The sequence below is a fragment of the Pan paniscus genome, chromosome 11, assembly GCF_029289425.2.
Source record: "Pan paniscus chromosome 11, NHGRI_mPanPan1-v2.0_pri, whole genome shotgun sequence".
Classification (NCBI taxonomy): domain Eukaryota; kingdom Metazoa; phylum Chordata; class Mammalia; order Primates; family Hominidae; genus Pan; species Pan paniscus.
The window spans coordinates 97,392,108-97,417,514 of NC_073260.2; the positions used below are offsets into that span (position 1 = coordinate 97,392,108).

Consider the following 25,407-nt stretch of genomic DNA (forward strand, 5'->3'; position numbering starts at 1 on the left):
CATGTGTGAGCCATGCGCCCAGCCTCAAACACTTTTGCAATGTTTGCATAAAAGTGTGTCCTTGTTTATAAGGAACTACTTGGCATTGTGGCATGACATCCACCAAGTTAATAACCAAGCATCACAACTGAAGCATAACAATCCTCTAAAATGTTTTGCTCACTGTATTTTCTGTGTTCTATATTGAACAGTATCTAATCTTTCTTAGCAGCGTCTTCTCACTAAATCTTATTATGGTGAACTCAAAATGTTGTTTAACTCTAGTTTTTATATTTACATTTTCTTGTATTCAATATTGCTATGAATAATGAGCCATTAACTAAGACATGGGAATATTTTTATTTAAAAATAGTTATGGCAATTATTGTGGGCCTGAATCCACACCCATATTATAGAATTTAATTACATTAGAAATTAGAGACAGAGCCATGTTAAACTGTGTTTAAAGAAACTGTAATTTCTCATTTTCTAAAAAGGTGCTCCAGAAGTTTCAGAGAGTGGAAGAGGTGAAATCAACAGAATGGACTCTAGACCCACACCCTCACCCACTCCCAGTGAGCTGCTCAACTTTATTTTATTTTTTTGCGGGGGGGGGGCTTCATATAAGATTTTATATGAAAGAAAAAAATTTTGCTTAATTAAAAACATAAAACCTCAAAGGTCAGCAATTTTCATTTTTTCACAGATGAAGGGGATGAAAGGTTAAACATATCAATGAAAATACACTCCACTGCAGCACAACATGCTTGCTCCAATTAGCGCTTTTTTTTTTCCACATTCCAGTTCACATACAGCTGCAGATGAAATCAAGTTCTGATTTACCCAGTTCCCTGATCTTTGAAGTGTTGGCAAGCTAGGAGACAATTTTAGGCAGGTTAAATTATTGCATCGCAGGCTTATTCCCTTGTGCTTCTTACTACCTCAGAATTGTAGTATTGGGTGGAATTCTGCTAAGGTGTGTTTGGAATAATGCATCATGTCTTCAGAACAACTAACTGTATGGTCACTGTATGGTTTTTTTGGAAATTTGGTATTAGCTATGGTTAAATTTTTCAAAAGGTGTTCATGGTAATTTCATCTTTGTAACAGAAGTAGGTATCTTAAAGTTCTAAATATTTGAAATACCAATTAGCACTTCCTTGGCCAAAGGCATTTCAGAAATCAGGGAACTGGCAATGAACTGAAAAGGTCTGAGTCAAAAGCATTTCTGGAATTAAGGCCGTGGCAATGAGCCAAAGAAGCAAAGACAACTCCCAAACTATCCAGGATATTTTGCGAAATTGTTTGGATTTTAGTTTAGGTTTTTTGTTTTTGCTGTCCTGAAAAAGAAAAATTACCTTCAGTTCAAAAAGCACTCATCAAGTTGTTTATGTGTCCTTTCATTCACTTACCAAGCAGACTTATTGCATGCTTCCCCTGTGCCCAGTACTGCACTTGGCCCTGGAGACACAGCAGTGAATATACAACCGTCTCGTAGCTTATAGGCAAATGTAGGAGACAGACATGGAAAACTAATCACATAAACACATAAATACAGATAGGTACTAAGAGAGAGAATTACAAGATGCTTATGAGACACCATAATGGTAAACTTTATCAGACTTGACTGTTTTGAAGGAGGGTTTGTGGACTTTTAGTCTAAAGGAAAGTTGGGGTTAGCCAGGCAAAGCAAGAGAGAGATGAGAAGATAATCAGAAAAATCTTCCCCAAAATGGTAACTACTGAGCAGTAGTTACTCATTTTTCAAAAATGAGTTTTTAGTAGGACTCAATTCTAGAATGTTCTTTCTCTATCTTAAAGTTGCTATTAATTTCTTTCTGTTGGGCCCTAAGAACTACCAGCACTATTCCTCTGTGTCAACCCTATGTTAAAGTATTTTCAGTATCTTTTCTGCCTTCTTGTCTCCCCTGAAGAAATCCAGTTCCCAGGCATGTTTCCAACACTTTAATCCTTTTTTATTCTCTGTCTTCCTTTTGTGTATGTAGTAAGTCTCTGAGCAATAACTTCTTCCTCAAGATTCCTTCCAAGAAGATATTGGGCAGCTAACAAGAAGATACCAAAATATACAAGACTGGAAATAACTAAAGGAAGTTGCTAACATTTTTATTGTATAGCTGGGAGTTCAGAGTTATCCAGGGGCAACCTGGATGTGACTGGGCTGTGACTCTCTAACAACAAACTCCTGTTCTCACCCAGGAGTTGTACCAAGCCAGTTTCCCCAAAGGCCATGCCCGTTTCCCATCCCTGCTTTCCAGCCAAATGGGACCCTTGTCTGTCTGCTGGAGGGAATGACATCCTCTCGCCACCTTCAAACGCCGGAAATTTTCCATCTAGGCCAAATAACACATGTGTTAGTTAGAATGAGGATCAGTCAGCTGGCAGGAAACTTTTTATTTCCAGGGAACAGACAGAGCATCCACACAACGAGACTTTACTGAACATTCATTTATATGCAAACTCCATTCTGTGAGGCAGTGGGGGTGCAGGAAGCATGGTTCCATCAAATCAAGGATTGTTTACACCGGAAGAGGTTTTACAGACTGCTTGGTGCAAGCCTCACACCTTATTTTTTTGAGACAGTGTCTCACTCTTGTCACCGAGGCTGCAGTGCAGTGGCGCAGTCACTGCTCACTGCAGCCTCGAACACAAGGGCCCAAGTTATCCTCCCACCTCAGCCTCCTGAATAGCCAGAACTACAGGCATGCAACACCCCTCCCCCCAGCTAATCTTTAAATTTTTTGTAGAGATGGGGGTATCACTGTGTTGCCTAGGCTGGTCTCGAACCTCTGGGCTCAAGTGAAGCTCCTGCCTTGGCCTCTCAAAATGCTGGGATTACAGGCATAAGCCAACATGCCTGGCCAAGCCTTACACTTTATAACAGGCAATCTGAGGCATATAGAAAAGAGACCAGTTGGTGATTGCACAAAGGGTAGTGGTAGAGCCAGCCCTCAAGTGCTGATTTCTCTCCAGGGCCCTTTCTGTCACCCCAGAGTAGCAGTGTTAACAGCCAAGTCCTTAGTGTGAGGGAATATGGAATGTATATACATCTGGCAGGAGGGCACCTGGAGAATCCTGGAGTTTGGTAGAAATTGGGGGAAGAGAAAAAAGATTTTGAGGAGAGGTGGCTAAAAAGCTAGAAAGGGTACAGGACAGAGAAATTGAGAATATCTAGAGAGGAGTTTTGGCCACCATACAGATTCCCTTAAGCCTGGCAGTGCTGCCTCATCATCTTCCCTACTCACTTTGTCTCAGGAGTGGGATGCTCTCTAAATGCACTGTGTTTATCAGCACCAGGATACCTGGTATGGGAAAAATGCATCTTTGGAACCAGACCACCTTTTTCTGGGCTCTTCTCCTGATTCAATTACCTGCCAAGTTCCCAACTAGCCTTATGCTGCTCAAAGACGTACATACCCACACCCACAACCAAGCATATCTATCTTCCAAGACAGCACTGAACAAAATTCAGTGTCTCCTCAGTGCCCTGTTCTTCTGCTCCCAACAGAGAAGGCAATTTGACTGACTTGCCTGCACAAAGAGGAGAATAAGCAAGAATTGCTCAAAGTGACAATTCACGGAGAACGATTGGAGGAGCAAATCAAAGAAACGAGTCTATAATGGAAGAAATTCAGGATTATATTTGCTAAGAGGAGATTGACAAAAGAAGTCACCTAGCCTTCCTAGTAGGCCTGAGATTATACCATGTAGAAAAGGAAGCTGACAATTTTTATTATATTATAATACATAATAAACACAATGCTAAGTGCTTTACAAACATTGTCCACTTGAATTCTCACACTATTGAAGGAAAGCATTTACACTCAATTTTATAGGTTAAAAAACCCTGAAATTCAGGAATGTTTAGGGATATGCCCAAGGTCACATAAGTAGAAAGATACAATTTGAACCTATGTCTCATTGATAATAAGTTCCATTACTACCTACCATGCTTTAGTCTAAACACCATCTAAAAGTCAATTTTGCCCATCGCTGTATCTCTAACAATGAGCACAATGCCTGGTTTATAATAGGTATTCCATAAACCTTGATGAATGAATAAATAAATAAATGAGTGAGTGAGATTGGCCTTCAGTGAATGCATTCATTCAATAAACCTTTACTTTATTACTATGGGCTGGGCTCTGTGCTGCTTTCTGTGGGTCAAGAAAATAATAAAAAATAAAATATGGTTTCTGCCTTCAAAAAGCTTACATTCTGGCCATCCAATGTCATGAAGAAAAAACACTGATAGATTTTATCACAGAAAAAGCCAAAACCTTCTATACAGCAAAAGATTATATAAATGAAGTTAAATGACCAAGTAGAAAAATACTGTTACATGTAAAACGTACGTTACATGTAAAACTTAAGGAGTTAATATGTATAACATATAAAGAAATTTCATAAGTCGTTGAACCAATAGCAATTCACAGAGAAGGAAACACAAACAGCCAGTCGCAGTAGATTCATGAAAAAGTGGTCACAATATTTTGCATTTCATTCCATCAAGAAGTGGAGTTTCTTTCTCCATCTCTTGAATCTAGGCTTGGCCATGGGACTTCTTTTGATCAATGGAGCATTAGCCAATGTGGCATAAGCAGAGGCTTGAAAAGTGCTTGCCCACTGGGCTCTCCCACTGGGCTTGCACTCTTGCTGCTGCTCTATGGAACCCTGAGGCCATGATGAGGAGATGCCAAGACTAACCTGCTAGAGGACGAGAGACCAATCCAGCTTAAGCCAAAGAGTTTCCCAGATGACATACAGAAGCATAAGTCATAATAAATGTTTGCTGTTTTACCATTATGTTTTGGATGCCTTGTTACTCATCAAAAGCTGATATACTCACAACGTGTGAAAAGTTGAAAAGATGTTTAACCTGACCACAGATCTCAAAATACAAACTAAAAAGACATCTCATTATTTGCCTATCAAATTGTCAAAGAATGGAGAGGGTCATAATATCTGGTGCTGGCTGTTGAATAGAAACATCTATATTGTTGATGGGTAGTGTAATTAGTAAAACATGTTTACAGGACATGCTCGCAATATCTACAATAACTGAAAAGTTATATAAAAGCTAACCCTAATTCATCACTTATTATGTCAGGTACTACTCTAAGTGTGTCAACACATAATAACTCAATCCTCATAGCAATCTAGGGAGTAGGTACTATGACTGTTTCCATTTAACAGAAAAGGAGACTATGACAAAGAGAGATTAAATACTTGGTGATTGTTACACAGCTAATCTGTAGCAGAGCTGAGACTGAAATTTAGGTGGACTGGTTTCACTCCATTCTTTCAACAATTAAACTATATTACACCATCTCACGTCAAAAATGTCTAACAATTCAATGAAGTTGTTTTCAACAAATAATACTGGAACACTTGGACATCAATATGCAAAAAAAGAGCCCTAACCTAAAACCACCCATGTATACAAAAATTCACTAAAAATACATCGTGTAAAACATTAAAATACAAAACTTTAGGTATATAGAAGAAAATCTTCATGACACTAGAGTTAGAAAGTGATTGTTAGCTATGACACCAAAAATTAGCTGTCATAGACACCATGAATAAAAAAGAAATTGTTACGCTAAATTTTATTAAGATTTAAAACTTTAGTCTATGGAAGACATTGTTAAGAAAATAAAAGGACAAACCATGAACTGGGAGAAAATATTTGCTAATCACATATCTGGCAAATGACTTGCATCTAGAATGCATAAAAAGCTCTCAAAACTCAACAGTAAGAAAACAACTCAACTTTTTTAAATGAGCAAAAGATTTGAGACACTTCACCAGAGAAAATGTATAGATGGCAAATAAGCACAAAAGATGTTTAATATCATTAAACATTATGGAAATGCTAAGTGAAACCACAATGAGATACTGCTACAAACCTATTAGAACAGATCAAAAAACAAAAAAAGAAGAAAGAGAAAAGAAAACCTGATAATACCCAGTGCTAAAGAGAATGTGTAGGAACTGCAATTCTCATCCATTGATGGAAGTAATGTAAAATGGGTGGTATAGCCACCGTGGAAATTGGTTTAACAATTTCTTATAAAGTTAAACATACACTTACATATCACCCAACAATCCCACTTGTAGGCATTTACCCTTCAGAAATGAAAATTTATATTCATACAAAGAATGTTGGCCGGGCGCAGTGTCTCACGCCTGTAATCCCAGCACTTAGGGAGGCCGAGGCGGGCAGATCACAAGGTCAGGAGATCAAGACCATCCTGGCTAACACGGTGAAACCCCGTCTCTACTAAAAATACAAAAAATTAGCCGGGCGTGGTGGCAGGCACCTGTAGTCCCAGCTACTCGAGAGGCTGAGGCAGGAGAATGGCGTGAACCCGGGAGGCGGAGCTTGCAGTGAGCCGAGGTCACGCCACTGCACTCCAGCCTGGGAGACAGAGCGAGACTCCGTACCCCCGCCAAAAAAAAAAAAAAAAAAAAAATAGAATGTTTATAGCAGCTCTATTTATTCATAATCACCCCAAACTGGAAGCACCCAAATATCCTTCAGTGGATAAATACATAAACAAGCTATAGTATATCCATGCTACTCAACAATGAAAAGAAAAAAACTATTGCTACTTGCAGCAACATGGCATCATGCTGAGTGAAGAAGCTAAAATCATCTTTTATCTACTGTCCGACTGCATTTATATGACATTCTTAGAAAGGCAGGCCTGTAGGGATGAGACCAGATGAGTGGCTGCCAAGGATTAGGGCTGGGAGAAATCTGACTACAAAGGGGCAGCACAAAAAAGATTTTTGGGGTGATGGTACTATTCTGTATCCTGATTGCTGTTCTTAGTGGCAGATACATGAGTGTATGTGTTAAAACTCATAGAGTTGTATACACACAAAAGCCAATTATACTGTATATTAACTTTAACAATTCTAATAAAAATGTATCTTTCATATTTACCAGTAAAAATATGCAAAGATATGACAAGGATATTCATTGCAGCATATACCCACAAATTGTAAACAATATAAAGTTCATCAACAGAAGCATCTCTAAATAAATAACGGTACATACAAGTAATAGGGTATTATAAGTTTGCATGAGCCTTGAAATATAAAGCGAAGAAAACAAGATGTAGAACAAACAGTACGATGACATCTAAGCTTAGAAGTCATACACCAACCTGATAACAGTGTTACCTGTTGCTGATAAAACCGGCAGGCACATGGGGGCTGAGAGAAGCAGCAGCATAGAAGATATTCACTTATTGCTTTGCATGCTTAGTTTTGTATTTCATTTCCTCTATAATTATAAAATAAAGATTTTTATTTATAGGAAGGCACACACAACTAATCAATCTAATGACATTGTTCTAATTAAATATTGACATGTCTGTCTTCTTCCTTACACAATGAGCTTTCTGTCTTCAACGTCCCAGCACCAAGCACTGTGTTTGACAGACTACCCATTTTAAATATGTATGAGTTGAACTGGAACAATTCTAGCAGTAACTGAACGTAATACATCTTAAACCCAGGTGACTATTTTGTGAATTACTAATTGCCTGACATGATTAACAGGACAGTGGAGTCATTAAGAACTTTGGTCTTGAAGTTCTGTCTTAGTTTCCTCATGTGTAAAACAGGGTGATAGCTTCTAAATCATTGATTTCTGTGTAAAGGATTATTTGTATTATCATGGCACAAAGCCAGTTTGATCAAGTAAATCTGTGTGAAATTATGGTCTGTGTCATCCCCAGAGGAAGACTGTTTTTAAAGTCATCTTGGAGCTAAGACACCCTTAGAAGGAAGGACGGCTCATGGCTTTGTGTCCTGCTGTGTGCTTACCCTCCCTCACACTTCAAACCCACATGGGCAGGAAACAGGCCGATCAAGAGCTAAGGAAGAGTTCCTGTGTTTCCTTCAAGAGTCCTTTGATTCTTGCCCCCTTTTTTACAGGGCTGACCTTAACAGGAGACCAGTTCTCTGCACGTGCAAGCAATTCTGGAAAAGCAGTTTCACAACCAGCCTGGCAGTGTGGTGGCAGCCTTGGGGAGATCAGGGGGCTATTTGGAGATGAGCTTAAGAAGTTGCTTCTTGGGTCTTTGCCAGCTGAGCCTCAGGGAGACCACTCACCTAACCTAACCCAAAGAGCCCACATATGTGTCTCTAAGCCCAAGAACCCCCACTTACATTTTCTTCATCTTTAGAAGTGTGTGCACAGTCGATATTCTATTCCTGGCAACACTGTCTTGTGGAATTCTGTTTGTTCAACCTGACAATGAAATATACTCTCCCAATATTTTGCTCCAAGAATTCTCTTTTCCCTCCCTATATGTTGCTTCTCTTCCCTCTCGAACAGGACAGGAGCTCTAAGTTCTGAAGCACAGTTCTCCAGCTCACTAGAGGGGACATATTCTTAGCTCAGTACTGGAAGAGGGCTCAGAGGCCCTCCAGCCTTGTACCATTTAGTTTAGGAATTGCTTTACTACAATTTCGGAATCTATTGTCTTCCAGGCCATATGTGAATTATTTCTGTGATTGTGTGCCACCTATTTGGGAAGTAGCTTGTCTGATCACATTCCCTCGCCTCAATTAAAAAAAAAAAATCCTGTGTGCTTCCAAACGACAGATACATTTGCCAGGTGAAATTCCAACTGGATTTTATGTCTGTTTTTCCTCTGTCAAACTGCAGGCCTAAATATCTCAAGAGTCGGAGGCCTATGCGCATTCGTTAAGAGAGAGTTCTTGAGAAACTTTAGGTATAAATGTATTAAGTGTAATCCCCATGGGCCCCTACCAGTCCCCATATTCATTCCGATGGCAGTAACATCATTCCAAACACACTGGGAGCTCTTCTTTATGAATCATCCGTAGCATCTTCGCATGAGCTACGCTCTTTACATATTCTCCTTTTCCTTTTTTTTTTGAGATGGAGTCTTGCTCTGTCTCCAGGCTGGAATGCAGTGGCGTGATCTCGGCTCACTGCAAGCTCTGCCTCCTGGGTTCAAGCGATTCTCATGCCTCAGCCTCCCAAGTAGCTGGGACTACAGGCATGCACCACCACGCCCAGCTAATTTTTGTATTTTTAGTAGAGACAGGGTTTCACCATGTTGGCCAGGATGGTCTCGATCTCTTGACCTCGTGATCTGCCCACCTCAGCCTCCCAAAGTGCTGGGATTACAGGCGTAAGCCACCGCGCCCAACCTCTTTTCCAGTTTTTCATGAGCTATACTCCCTGTCTGCATTGCCTTCCTCCAACACTTCTCTCCACATTCAACTGGCTAACTCCTGCTCAGCCTTCAAGACTTGGTTCATGCTTTCCTCTACCCTGGGAAACCTGCCAGATGCCACATGGAAGGGGTTATGTCTTACTGACTATATAAACTTGGTAGCCAGTAGGTATGGCAGTATGACAGTCCATGATCCTATATACAGCAGCTGCCATGCATTTCATGACACTAATGGCTTAGGAAAACAACTCCTCCTTTATCTTCCTATGTAGACAATGTGTGTGTGTACATATATATATATGTTGTTCTGGAAGTAAGGAGACAGAGCCTATCTCTGCAACCACTTGAGGAAAAGCCATCTAAAACATGAAAGCCAGAGAGGCAATTTCATTAAATGTTCAAATCAGATATTCTGGTCATGGGCTGGGTCTATTCTTAAGTCACATTTAGTACACAAATTTAAACATCACAGTGTATGAGTCTCACTTGCTAAAACCAGGCTGTTTCTCGGTTCTTCTCTTCATTCTGACAAGGTGTGCCCCCTCTCTGGCTGCTCTCCTCCCTTCTCCACTCAACCCTGGATCCATGATGGCTACCTATGTCCCACTGGGTTCAGGTAACAGAAAGTGCCAGCAGGACATACAAGGGTGGAAGGACAGTGTGGTCAGGCTATTTATTTTCCCAGCTCCGTCTCTGTTGAGCCATCTACAGAAGCCACAGTTCTTGGGGACAACCCTCTCTTGCCAATGCTCTCTCTAGTTTCAATCACTGCTCCCTCCCCTGGTGCTTTTAGGTCTACCTACGCTCATTTCAAGCAACGCACACAGATAACACCATGCTTCCTGTGGGCTGATAAAGAAACAGAAGCCCAGCTTTGTACATGCTCCCTCAATCTTGAAGCACTCCCTTTGGGTACCTCCCTAGAGCGGCTCTTTAAAGAGCAGTGTGCAAATCACTACTATCAAGTGTTTGCTAGTTATGTTTCACAATAGCAGTGTTTCAATGACACATGAATAGTTACAAAAATCATTAATAATAGCTTTAACTTATTAAGTAACTTCCACAGTCTAGTTACTTTAACGTGCATTGTTTTTAATGAGTTCTCACAACCACCATATGAATTAGACATTATACCTCCATACCACGGATGAGGAAACTGGCTTAGACAAAATAAGCAACAGCGATGACTAAAGGAGATCTCAAATGTAAAACATCCGGACAGTGATAGAATTCATAACTCTTCCTTTTTCCTAACAAAGTTGGGCACAGTAGCTTCTCCATATCCATTGTTTGACTGGGAACCCCTTTGCCTTAGTACTTTGATCATCCCAGTAGAAACACGAGTACTCTCTGGACCACATGTAAGACTATGAATCTAAAATAGCAGATTTCTCTTGGATCTCATTTCCCATTCACCCTCCTTGCCAAAACTCAGCAAGTGGCTATGGCCTTAGCCCAGAAATTATGGCCTGACCAGTGCTACGGAAGTCCCCATTTCCGTTTTCACAGTGATCTCACCAACTTTCAGGACTTTGCTTAGCACCTGTTCCAAATCTAGGTCTCTAATTCTGTCTTCCCAATAATAAATGCATGTTATGAAAGTGCCTGCTGGACACCTACACAGGCATCTCAAATGCAACATGTCCAGTAAGAACTTAGTATCTTCTCTCCTCTCAACCTTCACTCTTTCTCTCATTGTATCGTAAAGATTCACCTTCACAAGTACAGATGCTTAAAAACTCCAAGTTATTGTCAACAACTCTTTCACTGCTAATATCCAGTCCATTGTCTGTCCATTCTAGCTCTGTATTGTCCCTCACATTCCTTTTCATATATTCATTCTGTCACTTCAACTACTGCAAATTTTTACCTTTGGTCTTTTTAGCCCCAAACTCCCTGCAAGCTTTCCTTTCCTGGACATTGTGACATTATTTCTCCTGCCAAGGATGCCCTTCTCTACATATATTTATCTGCTGAAGTCCAATCTCTTCCAAGATGCAGCTGAAATCTCAACGGTAATAGAGATTTATGTTCTGTTACTTTGCACAATTCAAAAAAATAAAGTTTAAATGTGCAGACTGTTATAACTAAAAATCCAAACCCATTATACCTGTTTCTTTTTTAATGAAAGAAAACAAAGGATTTTAAAACACACCAATGTTAGGTCACATTTAATTAACAGCATCATGTAATGGAAGTATATCCATTTAATTCTGAAGTCTGGACCTCAGATTTAAAATGTCATTTGACTAGCATCCTTGTCAGTCTCTTCCAACTTCCCACTAAAGATGAGAAAATATTTTTTAAAAATTGTAACTACAGTGCTAACCAAGTAGTCAATAGACTTATTGTCACATCTAGTAACCATAAAGGCCAATGGAATTAGACTGAAAAATGTATTTTCATCATTAAAGTATATTTTAAGTCAAAGTTCCTCTTGAAAATATCTACTGCAAAAAGTAACATATATCTCAGATTTCATGGTAAATTAGCAAAGACTTGGAAGGGAAAAGGAAGGATGAGAGAAAGTTACAGTATGCAGAGTTCCTCATTGACACATGAGTGTTCAAAATATACTTTCACTATTTAATACTAGAAATAGAGAAGTACAGGTTAAATAGCAAGTTTTGAGAAACTTGAAGGTGGCCATTAATAAAATAAAAAACAGGATGTATACATCAAAATAACCAGGGAAGATAAATGTAAACAAAATATAAGCCAAATAAGCAAAAGAAAGAAAACAAAAACCAAAAAGGAAAAACAGGAAAGTGTAAAAAATAAAGTATAAAACAATATGTTAGAAGATAAGATTGACTACCATTTAAGGTTTAAAGGTAAATGTTTTAAGTGACCTATAGAAAGACAAATACTTTCAGACAGCAGAAGAAAATTAAATCTTCCAAGATGATGCTTGTGGAACATTCACTTAGAACAAAAATCATAAAATCTTAAAAACAGAGATAGGCAGAGAACATGAATAAATTAAAAGAAAAAAGGACCAATAAAAGAATGAAGAAAGAAAAGAAAGCAAAAATAATACTAGTTTCAGACAAGGTAAAACTCAAAATTGAAGGTGTAAAGTAGAACACAGTCTATCATATTATGTTGCTAGAAAGTAAAATCCACAATGGGGGCATAATAGCTATGTATCTTTGTCCTCTAAATCATATAGGATCAAATATATAAAGGAAAAACTGTTAAAAGCAAAAAAATGTAAGGAAAACATAATAGTTTTGGAAGATAGCACCACACCACTCCCATTTTGACAGATAAAGTAGACTAAAAATCAAATATAACATTTAAATAATTATAAAGATATGTATATCTTTATGTAAGACATATATAAGATATATATGTCTTTATAATTACGTATATAGCCAGTGGAGCAACACATTCTATAGGAGTCAAGGTTACAAAGATAAGTGCAATCGTATATAGACAAAAGGACTCTTGGCAATCCTTAAAATAACCCATAAAGGGAAACGTGGACATATATCATTTATCCACCGATGAAACAGCTAGGTTTTCCTCCAGCATTGGAAGAGATTAATGTATCTTTTTTTTTTTTTTCTTTTCTGCTAATGTAAGTTTCACAAACAGATCCCTGTTTCTTTGGGTGAGAACCAGATAAAGTGGTGTTCAGGAACCAGACAGCATAAAAAGTATGTATGCCTTCAAACATGGTGAGCGTATGAGAGACCACAAGAATTGGGACTAAGCTCAGTGTGGGACATATGAAGTGAAAGGGCAAGTGAAATCACCTGCATTGTTTATATTATACTTATTTTCTACATGTTTTCGATCAAGAATTATATAGTTGAATTTGCCTAACTTAAATAAGTTTGGTGTTGCTCAAAGGTGAAATTCAACCTGGACCAACCGATTAAAATGGACACTGATCTGAGCACCAGGAAATGGATCTGAAAAACCCTGATGGGCTAGCATTATCCCTTTCATTGCTGAATTATTGGGAAGTCTAGAGAGCCTAAGGTAGCGGGACTGGGGAAGCCAAGGTGGCACAGGGGGAACATAGGAGGCCCAAGCAGCAGTTATTTACCAAATCATACACAATTATTTCACTCTTTTAACAACTAATACAGACAAACTAGTATACAACTGTGGAATATCAACCCTGTTGTTACTCCTGCTGTGCTATACATACAGACTCCCTCCCTCTCCCTCTCAACTCACTGAAGCCCAACAAAGGAAATTTTCCATACAATACTCTCAAACCACAACAAAACAATCCCACACCACAACACAGTAAATCAAGTTTAACAATATATTGTTGAACAAAAAAAAAAGAAAACCAACTTCTTAAAAATCATAAAGCTGTCAGCCAGGCATGGTGTCTCACGCCTGTAATCCCAGCACTTTGGGACGCCGAGGTGGGCGGATCACCTAAGGTCAGGAGTTCAAGACTAGCCTGGCCAACATGGTGAAACCCCGTCTCAACTAAAAATACAAAAATTAGCCGGGCATGGTGATGCACGCCTGTAATCCCAGCTACTCGGGAGGCTGAAGCAGGATCGCTTGAACCCAGGAGGCGGAGCTTGCAGTGAGCCGAGATTGCACCACTGCACTCCAGCCTGGGCGACAGAGTGAGACTCAGTCTCAAAAAAAAAAAAAAAAAAAAAAAAATTGTTAAAGCTGTCTTCCAAATAATTATTAATTCTCAGAAAAAAATCAAAAGTAAAAAGACAGGATTTCTAGACAATAAAAAATAAGAATCCTACTTTTTTTTTTTTTTTTTTCTTTTGAGACAGAGTCTCGCTCTGTCGCCCAGGCTGGAGTGCAGTGGCATGATCTCGGCTCACTGCAAGCTCCGCCTCCCAGGTTCACGCCATTCTCCTGCCTCAGCCTCCCTCCAGAGTAGCTGGGACTACAGACGCCCGCCACATGCCTGACTAATTTTTCTGTGTTTTTAGTAGACATGGGCTTCACCGGGTTAGCCAGGATGGTCTTGATCTCCTGACCTCGTGATCCGCCCACCTCGGCCTCCCAAAGTGCTGGGATTACAGGCTTGAGCCACCGTGCCCGTCCAAGAATCCTACTTTCAAAACTGCTACAATGAATCTAAAACATTACATAGCTGTCCCTTGGTACACACAGGGGATTGGTTCCAGGACCACTTGTGTACAGCCAAATTCACACATATTCAATTCCTGTACTCCACTCTAGTAACCCACATATATGAAAAGTTGGACCCATCTGTTTATATGAGTTTCAGATCCTGTGAATACTGTATTTTCCATCTGTGATTGAAAAACAACTGGGTGTAAGTGGGGCCATGAAGCTCAAACTTGTGTTATTCAAGTGTCAGGTGTAGTTTTAAATACTTTGCTTATTACTGAATATAAATAAATCAAGAACTCTGCTCAACAAACAGTTTTAAAAGTGAGAGGTGAAGCCAGCTGGACTTTCTGGGTCCAGTGGGGACTTGGAGAACTTTTCTGTCTAGCTAGAGGATTGTAAATGCACCAATCAGCACTCTGTAAAAACACACCAATCAGTGCTCTGTGTCTAGCTAAAGGATTGTAAATGCACCAATCAGCACTCTGTAAAATGGACCAATCAGCACTCTATAAAATGGACCAATCAGCTCTCTGCAAAATGGACCAATCAGCAGGTTGTGGCCAGGGCCAAATAAGGGAATAAAAGCTGGCCACCTGAGCCAGCAGCAGCAACCCACTCAGGACCCCTTCCACACTGTGGAATCTTTGTTCTTTTGCTCTTCGCAATAAATCCTGCTGCTGCTCCCTCTGGGTCTGCACTACCTTTATGAGCTGAAACACTCACCGAGAGGGTCTGTGGCTTCACTCCTGAGGTCAGTGAGACCACGAACCCACCGGGAGGAACAAACAACTCTGGATGCGCCACCTTTAAGAGCTGTAACACTCACTGTGAAGGTCTGCGGCTTCACTCCTGAAGTCAGCGAGACCACAAACCCACTGGAAGGAAGAAACTCAAGACACATCTGAACATCTGAAGGAACAAACTCCGGGCACACCATCTTTAAGAACTGTAACACTCACCGCAAGGGTCCACAGCGAGACCAAGAACCCACCAGAATGAATAAATTCCAGACACAAAAGAACTAATACAACCAGGAAAGGCAGAGAGAAAAAATAAACCTAACTAAAGAGAAAAATGAGAATTCTAAAAGATGTTCCTAGGTGTGGGTAGAATTCACAATAGTGAGCCTCTGAGATCTCTTTGTAACTAAAATTGAGAGTAAAATGAGGTAAAATAGCTCTTGTTAAGAAGATGCTTTAATCATAGGGAAACTATGTACAATTTTCAGCTAAGTTTAAAAATATATATAAAATGATTTTTAGTAGGAAATATAAATTCCTAAAGTTGAACTCAAAAAGTAAAAAGCCTAACTTATCTCACCAAAAATCCATAGGGCCAGCTGGTTTTGCTAATGAGTTTATGTAATATAAGAACTTTGTTTTAAATGTAGATATCTATTCTTTTAAGCTAGTAGAATTCTGTTAGTTAACCTAAAATAGCTGAAAAAAGAAAACTACTCCTTAACATTACATGTGAAAAATCAAAAATCCCAAATAAAATATTAGCAAATTATTTCAGTGACTTATTAAATGATTTATCTTCCATAGATACTAGGGTATCTGATTAGTAAATCACAATTGTAATAGCACAATGTGAAATGCATAGGGTACATATGAAAATATCCATGAAGTTTTATCAAAAGATAAAGATTTAGGCCAGGCACAGTGGCTCACACCTGTAATCCCAGCACTTTGGGAGGCCGAGGCGGGTGGATCACCTGAGGTCAAGAGATCAACACCATCTTGGTGAACATGGTGAAACCCCATCTCTACTAAAAATACAAAAAAATTAGCCAGGCGTGGCAGCAGGTGCCTATAGTCCCAGCTACTCGGGAGGCTGAGGCAGGAGAATCCCTTGAACCCGGGAGGCGGAGGTTGCAGTGAGCCAAGACTGCGCCACTGCACTCCAGCCTGGTGACAGAGTGAGACTCCATTTCAAAAATAAATAAATAAACAAAGATTTAAAAACATGGAGAGATGTTTTTTGCTCTTTAGCAGAAAGGTAGAACATTGGAAAGATGATAATTCTTCCTAAATTAATTCATAAATTTAATATAATCCAAATTGAAATTCCAATGGATGGCACAAAAGGAAAGAGAAAAAAAAAGAATGGCCAAGCAATACAGTATGCAGCTGAAGGACTTGAACAGATAGGGGAGACTGACACTTGTGAAGTTCTTTGCATTGCCTCTGTAGAAACTGCTTCTTTGTCTCCAATCGTCAGTTCAGTGTGTTGTACTGACAATACTCACAAATGTATGTCAGTCCCCGTGTCTCTGTATTTATGATTGTGGCTGTATGTCCATCTGTACCTGTGTGTCTGTCTGGGGGTGGATAAATTGCTCCCATTCTTAGTTTTAATTGAGGTAGGAGGCTGAGCTGCACATCTGGGTTGACAAAATTTGAACAGAGAGGCATAAGAGTAAGTGAATTAAAGTAAAGTAAATTGAAGCCGCAGCTCAGTGTCAGAGGTAACTACAAGAATGTAAGTAGGGACCGGCGCAGTGGCTCACGCCTGTAATCCCAGCACTTTGGGAGACCGAGGTGGGTGGATCACGAGTTCAGGCGTTTGAGACCAGCCTGGGCAACATGGTGAAACCTCGTCTCTATTATAAATACAAACATTAGCTGGGCATGGTGGCATGCACCTATAGTCCCAGCTACTCGGGAGGCTGAGGCAGAAGAATTGCCTGAACCTGGGATGGGGAGGTTGCAGTGAGCCAAGATCGTGCCACTGCACTCCAACCTGAGTGACAGAGCGAGACTCCGTCTCAAAAAAAAAAAAAAAAATAACTGCCCTGGGAATTCACAGAGGAAACCTCATAGAGGGCATTTGAATTCCGCAGAAAAGGATATAAAATTCAATCTTATCTAGAAAATATTAACAGTGGCTATCTCAGAATGACGGTACGGTACACACAGAACAAAAAGATAAACATTTTTAAAATTGAATCTTTTGGCAGGAATGCAAATGACTTGGGCTCTGCACATTTAGTCTTGGAATTTATATTAGCACCTTCATCATGGTGATGTTTTAAAGGCGTCCTCTCTGCTTCTAAGTGCCTGCGCAGTGCTGTGCCTATCTCAGATCAGATTAAGGTGGAAGGCCAGGAAGCTTCATGGTCAGAGTCCAGGGATTCAAGCCATCCTGAGTTTGAATTCTAGATCTGCCACTTACAAGTTAAGTTATTTAGCCTCTGTGCCTCAGATTGGTCATCTGTAAAATGAAGCTGGTGGTACTTATTTCTAAGCATTTCCCTGAGGATGTATCAACGTATACATACATACGAAAAAAAATTTTCGTAAATTTTATGGAGGCTGTATTAACAGTATGTGGCAAATAGTGGAATATTCAATAAATGATTACAAAGACATGATGATAAAGGTGATGATGATTTGTGATTCCCTAAGATTTTGAGACTAATGAAGAGAAATAGGATTTTTTCCCCTGCAAAACAGTCACAACTAGACCCTCCTAAGGTGGCAACCTACCCTACAGAGCCCATCACAAGGAAAAGCTAATGTTTGTGGTGGCATTTTTTATCTTATATGGAGAGAAAATGAGGTCTAAGGGTGGGCTAATGAATACCAACCAGCTCAAAAATAGTACACTAAGACAAGAATCCTTTGTCTCAAAAAAAAAAAAAAAAAAGTCTCACTCTGTCACCAAGGCTGGAGTGCAGTGGCACGATCTCGGCTAACTGCAACCTCCACCTCCTGGGTTCAAGCGATTCTCCTGCCTCAGCCTCCCAAGTAGCTGGGATTACAGGCATGCACCACCATGCCCAGCTAATTTTTGTATTTTTAGTAGAGACAGGACTTCTCCATGTTGGGCAGGCTGGTCTTCAACGCTTGACGTCAGGTGATCCACCTGCCTCGGCCTTCGAAAGTGCTGGGATTATAACAATTTATTACACACCCTTTTTGTTTCTTTTAAATCTAGTAACAGCCCAGAGAAGCAATACAAACATGGGCAAGAAATGAGCCACAGCAGCATACGTATTTCTGAAAACTCAGACCTATATTCCTCCTATGTTCTGGTATTCTGAGCACATTGCTAAGGTTTCTCTTCTCTTTATTAGATCTTTAAATGGACTTGACTTCTAGTAGGGGATCATGAAAACAAGTTTTAGTTTATGGATTATTTAATGATGATATCTGACTCCTTCTAAGGATGGCATACATGTATCATCTAGGGTTACACTGGAAAATGAAGTTTGCCATGTACTCTAGGAACTGAAGTCTAAGATCTCTAGATTCAGAATTTTAAAATATGACTAGTCAGCAAGAGCCCTAGGCTTCAAATCATATTTTTGATACTCCTAATTTTGGCTCATAAAAGAGATAGAAACTAGGTTAAATTGATTTTAGTTCTTAGACTGTGTAACGTAGAATGTGTTCAAAGAAAAGCAAAATTTTGCTCTGTTGTGTGATTGAAACGAAAACTTGGTGGCTGAGATTTGAGTGGCGAATTTTAAATTTTTAATGTCAATTTAGAAGGAAATAACTGTGTACACTCAATAGAGTCCCTAAACTCCTACAAATCCTTGAGTTTGTGGGCAGTATATCTCACAGAGTAAATGAGCTGATGTTAACTCTCTAATCCAAATACATATAATGTTAATGTGAATACAGTAACAGTTCATCTACCTAAAACTTTGCTTTCTAGCAAACATGCTTAACCATACCACTGACAAAAATCAATGTCATAAAGCTTATGACTTAAAATCCATCCCCTCTACTAGAACAGCCTGTCACTCAAACCTTCGATCTAAGCATTACCAGCCTCTACATACGAGCATGATTATCTGGTTTCCAGTCTACAGCCAGTGGAAAATACAAGTCAACTTCCCATGCCTCACAGTTCAGTTTCAAACCTGTACCTCTAACAACTATTGGCTTGGCCAGTAACTCCTCACACGGGACACCTATCCATCACTTCCAGCTCTGGGCTGTCTTTGTCTGAGCAAATCCTGCAACTTATGTTAGGGGTTCCCCAATGTGTTTTTATTTAAGCAGAGGCATCGTTTTACCAAATTAAATATTATGTAAAATACAATATGTTACACCTAAAGAAAAGTATAATTACTCTGGTTGAAATTGGGGTAAAATAGGGGTAAAGATCCCAGAGACGTCCAGGCATGGGTCTCACCCTCACCATCCATGACAGTCCCACAGGCATCTCCTTTGGAACCCCTCGAGCTCCATAAAGCAAGTATGAAAGCCACTAGCCTGCAATCTAATAGGAGATTTACAGAAAGATGAGGCATGCACTAGCAATTGATTTCGATACAGATACTAAAAAGTAGCAGTCAGTGGAGGACACTGGCTTTCAGGTTGGATGTATCATATGGTCACTGACATAACAAAGGAGGCTATGTTGGAAGATTGTAGAGGGCATCAAAAGGCTGTAGGCTTCACCTGACTCAAACTCAGCCGACTGAGGCTCTTAAGGCTCATAAGGAAAATGGTAAAGTGAAGAGCAAAAGACAGATTCAGAAGTACACGACATTTTGAAAGATGCCCTTTTGATGCCAGAAATTCTTAGACCTTTCCAACTATTTAATGATCCTAAAAATAAGCTATGACTTGTCCAGATTTTTTTCATTAACAAATATTGTATATATGACATTCTAATCCCATTTCTGTTATTTACCCTCACACTTCTGCCATTCCTCACTCCATCCTTCAGGGTTAAGTCTAAGTGATGAGAGGAGGTCTGGAGAAAAGAAGGAAGTATTTATTTCAGGCATTACTCAGTAACAATATGGCAGCTTCGGAAGACCTGGATTAGTTCTGTGACTTTACTTTCCACGAGATCTCTCTGGTTTATAGTCAATGATCCTATGGTTGAAACTGTTTTCCTCTTTTTTAGCTACCCCTACCATCATACAACAAAACATGTACAATTATGTTTATGTTTAAAGGTAATAATTACCAAATGTTTAAACCAAACAGCCAAGCCTGTCTATCTCTCTGTCATCTATTTCTCTGTCTCTTTCTCTTTCTCCCTCCCTCTTGATTGCTATAGATATAGATTTCTTGTATCATTAAAGAAGCACATTTGTTAACTCTGGTGACCATACTTTTAAAAACATTTTTCTATATGTCTACATTTTCCCACCTGAACATAAACTATTTTTATAATCAGAAAAATGTATATTTTAAGGAAGCTAAAGCACACAAATGCCATAGTTTGAAATAACTCAGAGTTCTCATTTTATAGTTTTTGTTCCCAAACTTTAAAAATCAACTGAATATTATGAAAGAAACATTTCTCACTGTCTCTCCTTGTCTCATTTCAATAGGCCATCTGAATGCCCCGGTGTCCCAATAAAAATATCCAGGGAAGACACTGTCTCTGGAATCTTTTTCCATAATAATACTGCATTAATTCATGTATGATAGTCTTAGATATTTTATGTACTCAAAATAGCAGTCCTGATAAATATGGGTTCTTCTATAATTATTTTTATCCTGTTAATTGGTACTGATTTAAGAATAAATATCACACTTTGGGAGGCCAAGGCAGGCGAATCACAAGGTCAGGAGTTCAAGACCAGCCTGACCAACATGGTGAAACCCCGTCTCTACTAAAAATACAAACATTAGTCAGGTGTGGTGGTGCACGCCTGTGATCCCAGCTACTCAGGAGGCTGAGGCAGGAGAATCACTTGAACCTGGGAGATGGAGGTTGCAGTGAGCCAAGATCATGCCACTGCATTGCAGCCTGGGCGACAGAGCAAGACTCTGTCTCAAGAAAAAAAAAAAAAAAAAGAATAAAAATCAAAGATGTCTCCAAAACCACAAAAATAATATAGCGGTCTTAGAACATTCCAAATATAAATTATTTAGAAATATATACCATTATTGTGAAATCCTTCTTTAAACACTAGATCCGTTCTATCTAAACACAGTATGAAATGGTTAGAAAGGAACATTTTAACCCTTGCTGACATTTTGATGCATAACTTTCATTTCTTTCCTAGACTATTTAGAGGGGAAACTGCAGAAACAAACATATATAGCTTTATCAAATTTCTTTTTTTTTTAAACAAAATCTCACTCTGTCACCCAGTCTGGAGTGCAGTGGTGCAATCATGGCTCACTGAAGCCTCTACATCCAGGGCTCAAGAGACCTCCTGCCTCAGCCTCCTGAGTAGCTGGGACTACAGGCATATACCACCACACCTGGCTAATTTTTTTTTTTTTTTTTAAGAGACGGGGTCTCCTTATGTTACCCAGGCTGGTCTCAAACTCCTAGGCTCAAACGATCCTCCCAACATGCAGGGAATACAGGCATGAGCTACCACGCCTGGCCAAATACTGTTTCATATTCTGAATTTTTACTTAATTTTATCATAACTTTTTTTTTTTTTTTTTTTTTTTTTGAGACAGGGTCTTGTCCTGTTGCCCAGGCTGGAGTGCAGTGGCATGATCTCAGCTCACTGTAATCTCCGCCTCCTGGGCTCAGCTGATCCAACCTCCTTAGCCTCCCAAGTAGCTGCAACTACAGCACCACACCCACCTAATTTTTGTATTTTTAGTAGAGACGGGGTTTTACCATGTTGGCCAGGCCAGGCTGGTCTCGAACTTCTGACCTCAAGTGATCTGCCAGCCTTGGCCTCCCAAAGTATTGGCATTACAGGCATGAGCCACCATGCCTGGCCTATCATAACTTTTTAAAAGCTCTTGGTCTACACTGCCAACTTTATTTCTAAAAAGGTGCAGTATGTAAGAGAGTGAACATTTCACCAACCTCAGCCATGTATTACTGAGCCTTTTCACTTGTTTTTAATCTTCGCTAGTTTGACATGGAAAATTGGTATCTTGTTTTGATTTTATTTAAATTTGTTTTAGAGGGTAAACTTTTCGCATGCTTATAAGCCATTTGTATTTCCTCCTTTTGTGAATTATTTGTTCCTCTCTTTTTCTATTGATGTTTTTATTTTTTTCTATCAATCTCAATGAGGTTTTGTTTTGTTTTTTAAAGCACTTTGGCCGGGCGCGGTGGCTCACGCCTGTAATCCCAGCACTTTGGGAGGCCAAGGCATGTGAATCATGAGGTCAGACCAGCCTGATCAACAAGTTGAAATCCCATCTCTACTAAAAATACAAAAATTAGCCGGGCGTGGTGGTGCACACCTGTAATCCCAGCTACTCAGGAGGCTGAGGCAGGAGAATCACTTGAACCCAGGAAGCGGAGGTTGCAGTGAGCAAAAAAAAAAAAAAAAAAAAAAGTACTTTAATCTTTTTTTTACCATATTTGTTGCAAGTATTTTTCTCTTTTTGTTCTTTGCCTTTTATTATTCTTGAATTGACACTTTAAGTATTTACATAGCCAAGTGTGCTGATTTTTAGTTTTGTGGTTTCTTCTATTGTGTTTTAAACTTAAAAAGTCCTTCTCCATATGAAAATTCAATATATATTCATTTCCATCTTCTCCCTCTGATGGCTTGAGTTTTTTTACATTTAACATTTTAATCCATTTTGAATTTATTTTGGTGTGTGGTAAGAGATGGTTTTTTTAAACAACCCTTTTTTCCAAACAGAAAATTCGTTTTCCTGTTATTTCTTTCTCCACTGATTTGTATGCTTTATAAGATTATTTAAATTTTATATAAACTCAAGTCTGGTTCTGGCCTTTCATCTGTTGATCTGTGCATCCAAATTCCTGGAACTGTAACACTGTTATTACAGTAGCATATTCCACCCAAGATCCAGTAAAACTATTCTCAAGACATTATTTTTCTTTTTCAGAATTTTTTCAGCTATTCTTCCTGCTTATTCTTCAAGACAAAGTGTATAATTATTTTGTTAAATTTCAAAACCAATATCTTTAGGTGATTGGATAAGAGTTATTAGAAGGCAATGCTTAGAACTTATGTGATACGAATTATGAAACTTTGCTGTGAAATATATAAGAAAACAATACTTAAACTTACCTGTGAGTTTTATGGAAGCAAATATTATACAATATCTCTTTCTCCAAAGCCATCAGTTTAGTGGAAATCTATTCATTTATTGAATATCCAGCGTGGCCAGAGCCTGGTCTAGGGTCTTTAGAAATTGCAGAAACCATGGATCATGCGTTTAAGATGAGAAAAATGCTTATTCTGTCAGGAATAACAGGCAGAGGCAATGATGGGGAGGGGCAACTGATCTGGGACCTTGTACTTCTTTATTGCTTGTGCCAAAATATGAAGGAAATATTTTATTGGGTGAATATTTGCATAAGCCCCTTGGAAAGGGCTCAATGAAGGATGGAGTAAAAACTGAAAGCCATGCTTGAGTAACAATACAGAGCTCCTGCTAAGATTTCCAGAGGAGATGGGCTTAGATAACTACCTGGTTTTTGTTCTGCCAAGTGGTATATATGCAAGGGGGAAGTGGCATGGGGATGTGTGTGCAAAACTGGAATTTCCAGGAATAGTAGGGGCTGTGGAAGAGAAGAGAAAGAGTAGGCTGGGAACTGGAAAGGAAATTAGTCATAAGAACAGAGAGATATCTACTTGTGCATGTATTAAGTTTTATTTTACACACTGTACAGCACAAATCATCTTTTCCTTTGACCTGCTAACAATTTTATGTTACAAATGTAATCCATCACATAAACAGAATGACAAAAACCACGATTATCTCAATACATGCAGAAAAGTCCTCTGACAAAATTCAACACCCTTTCATGCTAAAAACTCTCAATAAACTAGGTATTGATGAAACATATCTCAAAATATTAAGAGCTATTTATGACAAACCCACAGCCAATGTCATAATGAAGGGGCAAAAACTGGAAGTATTCCCTTTGAAAATCAGCACAAGACAAGGATGCCCTCTGTCACCACTCCTATTCAACATAGGATTGGAAGTTCTGGCCAGGGCAATCAGGCAAGAGAAAGAAATAAAGGGTATTCACATAGGAAAAGAGGAAGTCAAATTGTCTGTTTGCAGATGAAATGACTGTATATTTAGAAAACCCCATCATCTCAGCCCAAAATCTCCTTAAGCTGATAAGCAAATTCAGCAAAGTCTCAGGATACAAAATCAATGTGCAAAAATCACAAGCATTCCTATACACCAATAGCAGACAAACAGAGAGCCAAATCATGAGCGAGCTCCCATTCACAATTGCTACAAAGAGAATAAAATACCTAGGAATACAGCTTACAAGGGATGTGAAGGACCTCTTCAAGGAGAACTACAAACCACTGCTCAATGAAATAAAAAAGGACACAAACAAACGGAAAAACATTCCATGCCCATGGATAGGAAGAATCGGTATCGTGAAAATGGCCATACTGCCCCAAGTAATTTATAGATTCAATGCTATCCCCATCAAGCTACCACTGACTTTCTTCACAGAATTAGATAAAACTGCTTTAAATTTCATATGGAACCAAAAAAGAGCCCGCACAGCCAAGACAATCCTAAGCAAAAAGAACAAAACTGGAGGCATCAAGCTACCTGACTTCAAACTATACTACAAGTCCACAGTAACCAAAACAGCATGGTACTGCTACCAAAAGAGATACATAGACCAATGGAACAGAAAAGAGGCCTCAGAAATAACACCACACATCTACAACCATCTGATCTTTAACAAACCTGACAAAAACAAGCAATGGGGAAAGGATTCCCTATTTAATAAATGGTGTTGGGAAAACTGGCTAGCCATATGCAGAAAGCTGAAACTGGATCCCTTCCTTACACCTTATACAAAAATTAATTCAAGATGGATTAAAGACTTACATGTTAGACCTAAAACCATAAAAACCCTAGAAGAAAACCTAGGCAATACCATTCAGGACATAGGCATGGGCAAGGACTTCATGTCTAAAACACCAAAAGCAATGGCAACAGAAGCCAAAATTGACAAATGGGATCTAATTAAAGAGCTTCTGCACAGCAAAAGAAACTACCATCAGAGTGAACAGGCAACCTACAGAATGGGAGTAAAATTTTGCAATCTGTCCTTCTGACAAGGGGCTAATATCCAGAATCTACAAAGAACTTCAACAAATTTACAAGAAAAAATCAAACAACCCCATCAAAAAGTGGGTAAAGGATATAAACAGACACTTCTCAAAAGAAGACATTTATGCAGCCAACAA

General features: G+C 39.2%; 1 protein-coding gene and 1 long non-coding RNA gene across 6 annotated transcripts in view; one reads left to right on the plus strand and one right to left on the minus strand.

Moving 5' to 3' along the window:
* LOC117981663 (uncharacterized) overlaps window positions 1-4,736 on the plus strand; it is a 111,936-nt gene extending 107,200 nt beyond the window's left edge. The window contains exons 4-5 of the long non-coding RNA XR_008619744.2: window positions 477-554; window positions 1,986-4,736. This is a non-coding gene — a long non-coding RNA (uncharacterized LOC117981663). The remainder of the gene's footprint in view (window positions 1-476; window positions 555-1,985) is intronic.
* TEK (TEK receptor tyrosine kinase) overlaps window positions 1-25,407 on the minus strand; it is a 122,537-nt gene that overhangs the window by 78,466 nt on the left and 18,664 nt on the right. Inside the window, exon 2 of one of the 5 annotated variants that reach the window (XM_008956111.5) lies at window positions 7,189-7,291. The exons of the other annotated variants lie outside the window; for them this stretch is intronic. Within the exon in view, the coding sequence (XP_008954359.2) occupies window positions 7,189-7,240 (52 nt within the window). The 5' untranslated portion in view covers window positions 7,241-7,291. The remainder of the gene's footprint in view (window positions 1-7,188; window positions 7,292-25,407) is intronic. 5 annotated transcript variants of the gene reach the window in all.